The sequence below is a fragment of the Monoraphidium neglectum genome, assembly GCF_000611645.1.
Source record: "Monoraphidium neglectum strain SAG 48.87 unplaced genomic scaffold scaffold01538, whole genome shotgun sequence".
Lineage (NCBI taxonomy): Eukaryota > Viridiplantae > Chlorophyta > Chlorophyceae > Sphaeropleales > Selenastraceae > Monoraphidium > Monoraphidium neglectum.
Window position 1 is genome coordinate 8,234 of NW_014012090.1, and position 6,300 is coordinate 14,533.

Here is a 6,300-nt window from a genome sequence, read left to right on the forward strand (position 1 = left end):
AACCAAAAGGGTAGGTGCAATGGTCAGCATGCACAGCCTATCAAGCATGTCAGGCGCCCTCTCCAGCTATGCCCACGCACCCACCTGCGGGCCGCCGTCGTCCGGGCGCTCCCCCGCGTCGGGCAGCGCCCTGCTCTCGGCCAGCTTCCTGGCGGCGGCGCACTTGGAATCGTCGGTCAGCAGGGCGACGGGGCCTACTTGTTGGCGGGGATGAGGGCGTCCCTGTATCTCTCACTCAGCATCGCGTGGACCTGGCGCGGTGTTGAGGGCGCCTGGCGGCAAGGGTGCAGGGAGGGACGGCTTTGCGCGGCGGCTACAAAATGAGGTCTCCAAGAAGCCAAGCGGGACGGGTGCCCAGATGGAGCGAGCCGGCCCGCCAAAGCACAGGGGATGACAATGCAATCACGGACGATGGCATCAAGCCTCAGGCAACAACGCGCCGCACGCGTACGGTGCGGCTCCGGCCTGGCGCTCGCCCGACAGGGCCTGGGTGCCCGCTGTCGCCAGCCTCAGCCCTGCACCCGCGACCGTGACCACCCCAACGCCCCAGCCACGGCCAAATTATTCACCCACGCCAGCAAAGCGGCCCGCCTTGACGAGCAACGCGGCCCCAACCCCGAGCCGCGGGCCGCTGCTGCGGCGCTCACCAGCTTTGCCGTTTTCTTCCAGTGGGGCCAGCCCGGGGAGTCGCCCCTCACCCAGGTCCAGGACAGCGCCAGCTTCTCCAGCGCGTCGTCCGTCGCGAGAGCCGGGTCGTACAGCTGAGCGCACGGCTCGCCGTCATCGCCATGGCTGCACAACCACCGAGGCGCCAGGAAGGGCAGGGCGAATCGGGTGCGAGGGGGGAGGTCGGTTGTGTGCGCTTGGGTGTGAGCTGAACGAGTGTCGGCGTCACCAAGTTGGCAACGTCAATGCTCAATTTCTTAACATACCCGCATTTGCGCCAGCCGCCGCAGCCGGCCGCTGCCGGCAGCATGCGCGGTTGCTTGATCCGCTGCAGAGGATGCCGCCACGTCCACCCTCGCACCCACCTCCCACTTCTGCCGCTGGCTGGTGTACGTGTTCCGTGTCCACGGCTTTTTGACCTTGTGGCTCGCGCCGCCAAGCTCCGCACGCAGCTTGCTGGTAACACTGTGCGCGTTGAAGGGGGATGGGATGCAGTTGCGCACTGTGCGTCCGTTGCGCACTGCTGCATGCACCTAGCCGCTCACCGCATTGCTATTGCCGTCGCACCAGAGCAATTATACTGAACATACATAGTGATGAAGGGTGTTGCACAGTCACGGCAGGCACACCTGGCACGTACGAAGCCCCTCTGCTGTGGCAGCAGCTTCGCCGAGGCGCCGCCGCGCCGCGCGGAGTCGTGCCCCCCATCCTGCCCATCCGCGCCTTCATCCTCTGCAGCGTCGATCACTCCCGCAGTCCACTTCCCACGGCCCCTCGTCCGGCGCATTTCTCGCGGCGCGGCGCATTTAGAAACCGGCGCATTTCTCCGCTATATATCGTTTGAGCAAATACAGAAGAGATCTCCGGTTCAGATTTCGAATCCTCCAGGTTGGAATCAAATTCATCGTCATCATCTTGTTCGGAATGTGTTCCTCTCTTTCCAACTCGCTGAGTGATGGGCTGCGCCCCCGCCGCATGGCACCGTCGGGGCAGTCACAGGTCAGGGGTTTGAACGCAGTGCCCAGAAGCCTGCTCAGTGCCGTGTGAGCTGATGAGGGTCATGCCTCCGCTGCACCAGGGTTGCACAACAGGCATGAGGAGAATGTAGGGGCAAGGAAATGCCGAGCTCAAAGCAGGGGGCGGTCACAGGGCGCAGTGAGGCGGCGCAAAGCGCAGGGAACTCAAGCAGCAGCGAACCGAAGCACCTGCCCTCCCTCAGGGCAGGAGGGAGGGAAAGTGATCACGTCTGAGCCTAAATGCTGAGCAGGAGTCTGATAGAGCACTGGGCTCAACAACCACAACATACAGCACACCTCGCGCGAGGGGGAGGTGCTGTGGGGTGAATGTGGGGGAGACCCCACCTGCCGGCCAAGAGCAGCGAGGCAAAGGCGGCGCTGGTGGGCTGATAGGTGATCACGTATGAGCGTGCACCGATTGATAGGAGGCAAGGTTGGCCCAGCAGGCCAGACAAGGTGAGTATGACAAGGTGAGCAGCGGGTCAGTCAAGGTGACCTTTATTCAGGACACGCGGAGCGGGACGGCAGTGCACGGCGCAGTCCACACCTCAATGCTGCGCCGGAGGAGGCGTCTGCGCGTGAATGGAATGGCGGGCTATGTTGCAAAGGCGCCAAAAGAGAGGGTATACCTTAGGTGCCTGATCAGCTGCCCTCATCCATCAGAAGCTGAGTGCTCCTGCACAGTCGCAGGAGGCAACTTGATCACACACAAACGTTCTGCCGATTGCAGCGGCTGTCAAGGCCCCCGAACGGAGCAGCTGAGTGCTCCTGCGCAGTCGCAGGATGCAACTTGATCACACACAAACGTTCTGCCGATCGCAGCGGCTGTCAAGGCCCCCGAACGGAGCGGGAAGTCGGAGGCAGCATGGATTTCCTCCACCGCGCAGTGCATTGGCCTGGGTACCATGCGTGTGTGTGATACCCGCAATACCCGCAATACTGATGTGCAGTGTTCATACCCAAAGCCTTGAGTAACTTTAGTTCCATGATAAGTTACATGATTACTGTTGTAGTGGTTTACTTTTGGAGTTTACTTTTGTGGTTTACAAAGCAGGGATAACCTGTACAACTTGCAAACAGGCAAGGATTTGAGATATCATGCTCAAAAACATATAGAGAGTCATGCTCAAAAAGTCATGCTCATCAAAAAGGGATGCAAGCATATTCACGGCACACCATGATGATTAGCAACATAATGGTCAGCAACAACAGGATTGCATGGCAGCAATATGAAACGTGACGAATAGGAGGCAATGATATCAGCAACAATAGAGCTTGCCACAGAGTTCAGATGCATGATCCCTTGTGAACGAGATGTTTCAATGATTCAACTTGCCAACATGTACATTGCAAGCGATGTGAGCAAGCGTACAACGAATGCTCTGGTTGACTTACGCTAGTAGTGTGAAAACATAGAGAATCTTGCTGCACGCAGCACGATGCACACAGCAACATGATGCAGACAGCCTGCGCTAAGAAACGGCCAGAGGTGTAATCACAGCCTAAATCACAACTCTAGTGATGTGGTAGACCCAATTACGCGATGATGATATCGCTCTCAACAGGCTCCACCTTGGGCACACGAGGGACGCGCACCATCAGAACGCCATCCTTGACACGTGCAGTGATGCCGGTGGCGGCAGCTGCGTTGAGGCAAGGGGTTTGAGGTGGTGAGCCAAAGGGTTGGAAGCCAGCATTCATACGATGCACGGATCAGTACAGCTACTGGCAGGCCGGGCATGGGGCAGCTCAATCCCAGGCACATCAGCTCTGCACACTAAAACCCAATTCCCTCCCAATACATCTGGTACTACAATAAATACCGCGTCTGATTGCACCGCATCTTCAATTGAAATCCTCACCGTCCTCAGGCAGCCTCATGCGCCGCTCAAATGCGCCGCGCCAACGTTCGCGCATCAAGGGGGTAGCCTGAACATCAGCACCCTCGTCTGCCGCCACAGCGCCGGCCTGGCGAGTGCCACGCAGTAGCAGGGTGGCGGAGGGCTGCTTGGGGGGTGCGGGCGCCAGCAGCTTGATTGTGAGGTCGGCCTTGGACACGCCTGGGACGTCAGCTGTGATCATGTATAAGTCACCCTGCGTTTGGGGCCACCAGGTGCGCAGGATGTTGAAAGGGGGGGAATGGTGCTAGTCGACACGCAGCTAAATTTGCTTCAAAAGAAAGAAGTTCAGCTGCATGGAAGCAAGCAAGCATGCGCGGGAGATGGCAGGGACTGCACATGCATGCGTGTACTATTATGCCTACACCACACAACTCTGCTACCCCTCACGCCGTGCCATGCGAGCCATGCGCAAGTGCAGCACCTCACATGAATTCATGCAGGCGTGAGATGCTTGAGCATTGCTGCCTCACCTCCTTGATGAGGTCCACGGCCAGCTGCCAGGTCGAGGCGTCAGTCTGGTCGGCAGGGCTGGGGCCGTCGGCGCCCTCCGCTGCATTGCCGCAGTTGCCCTCTGCGCCAAACCACACACGACCACCGGGGAAGGAGAAGCCGCCGTTGCGCATGGTGCCGCCCCACTGCCTGGCCATCTCCTCCATCATGCGGCACGCCTGGCGCGCCTGCTCGCTGTTGGGGCCATAGGGGCCGCAGCCGGGGGCGCCGTAGTACGCACGGGGCGCGACAAGGACGACCTTGCCGCTGCGAGGAGCGGCAACGCGGGAGGGGCGCCGCTGGGCATCCCTGCGGTTGAGGACGGTGCTGCGGCCGACAGCTGAGCGAGAGACGAGGGTCTGCATAGTTGTGTGGGTAGGCTTGCGCGAAAGCGAGATGGTACCGTGCGGTGACGGCGTGAGATCACAACTTGTCGTGGGATGCTTCTAGGATCTTGGTGAGTCGGTATTTAGGAGTGGGGGATGACGCTTGATTATATATGCTTGTGCGAGAAGTGGGGCAGGCTTTTGGGTGTGGTCAACAGTATGAACGCTGCTCTTCGCCAGCTGCCACACATTGGGCGCACCACCTCCCCCAGTGCCCTATGCATGCATGCACATGAACGACGGCATCGCATGGTCTTGTGGTGCGTAATAGCGTCAGCACAATGGTTAAGGTGTGTGCTGCAGGACGTGCTCGCTTGTTCTTGCTGCAAGCAAATCTGAGTGCCAAGTATGTTGACCAACGAGCACAGGTGCCTGTGCTTTTCGTCTAATTCGCCTCGCCTGCCCAACACACCTTGTGAACCTGTGCCTAACAGCTTGCAGGGTTTGGCTGCCCATGTATGATGGATGGGATCGCCACCTGGTGTCATGGATACGTCGCCACGGCTGACCGTGCACAAGTGGCTGACCATGCAAAGAAGCAATATGATTATTTGAAGGCGCCACATATGCGTTCCAGCAGTCATTTGGGCATCTTGGTTGAGACGGGGAGTATCTTGACAGCTGCGGCACCAGTTCCACCATGCTCTTGCTGCGTCTTTCATGGCCGCTGGGGGCCCATGGCCTGCCGTTTGCAGCTGGGGGTCAAGACGCTGCGGGTGCACTGCATGCTGCCTCATTACAGGCTCACCGAACCTACAGTGCATGCAAAACATCAACACTGCACGTGATCTCAGCTTCAACGAGCTTGTGAGTGCGAGGTCCATAGGTCGAGCGTCTGGGCCCTGTGTCGGTAGTCGGGTGTTTTATAGGTTGCAAAAATAGAGGTTCGAGTTCGTCAGCCACAGTGGGCTGGCTTTTCTAGTGGCAACCACCCCGAGCATTGGCTCTGCCAGCGACGTAGCGGCCCCAGCAGGTATATCTACACGGAGTGCGGCATACCTGTGACGTAACACAGGCAGTAGTTTGATTCACAGGCTCTGGGATGGGCACAGTAGGGGTAACTGGACAGACTTCAGAGCGCCAGGTGCAGCTGGGCTGAGCTGCTGCAGTCGCTCCCGCTGCTGCGGCTGCTGCCGCGCCTCGCCGCGGCATGGCGCCGCTGCAGTATGTGGAGGTGGAGCTTTCCTCCAAAGACGCCGCAGGCGCCGGCGGCATCAAGCAGCACACGGGCGGAAAGGCGCAAGCGTGGCTCCAGTCCCCGGCAGTGCAGCGCGGAGCGCGGACCGCGGCTATGATCCTCGCGTGGTGAGGAACTCCATGGACCGGGCTTGCGCAAAGCCCACGTGACCTCTTTGAGTTGCAGCTGCGTTTTTTGACGCTTGTGCTGGCTTTGCCGCCGCAGCGTTGCACGGCACGCTCCTGATGGTGCCGCTCGCAGCAGTGCGCGGCAGTGCGCACGGGTGTCCCTGCAGACATGCGCTCACCGCTTTGTTCCCGTAACACCAGGTATGTGCTGAGTACGCTGCTGGGAACCTTCAACAAAGTCATTGTCGGCCATGATCAGGGCCTGTCTGGCAAGGGCGCATTTCCAGGTGCGCGTCGGCGGCGCCTTCCTGCATGCCAATGGAGGCAAGGGGGCCCGCGGCCCCACCTGGTCGATCCCAGCCGCCCCCAGCCGTGCGGCTTCCGCAAAGACAGCAGAGGGGCCAGTGCTGGGCTCTGAACACTCAGGCAGGCAGCTGTCAGTCGCAGCGGCGCGGCACAGATGCCGCCCAGGAGGCTGCGGCCCAGTCGTTCCGGCCTCCCTGGCCCTCTCCCTGCTCATGTCCCCCCCCTCCGCAC

At 60.1% G+C, this 6,300-nt stretch overlaps 2 protein-coding genes across 2 annotated transcripts; one reads left to right on the forward strand and one right to left on the reverse strand.

Annotated features, from left to right (window-relative positions):
- Positions 1-3,218: 3,218 nt before the first annotated feature.
- On the reverse strand, positions 3,219-4,437 carry MNEG_8224 (hypothetical protein; the record flags this gene model as incomplete). Its single annotated transcript, XM_014043303.1, has 3 exons — positions 3,219-3,325; positions 3,545-3,776; positions 4,054-4,437. The coding sequence occupies 3 exons, from the start codon at positions 4,435-4,437 to the stop codon at positions 3,219-3,221; spliced, it is 723 nt and encodes a 240-aa protein (XP_013898757.1).
- Positions 4,438-5,608: 1,171 nt separating this feature from the next.
- MNEG_8225 (hypothetical protein) lies at positions 5,609-5,763 on the forward strand (the record flags this gene model as incomplete). Its single annotated transcript, XM_014043304.1, has 1 exon — positions 5,609-5,763. A coding segment is annotated over one exon (155 nt), but the record flags the coding sequence as incomplete, so codon positions are not given.
- Positions 5,764-6,300: the final 537 nt, after the last annotated feature.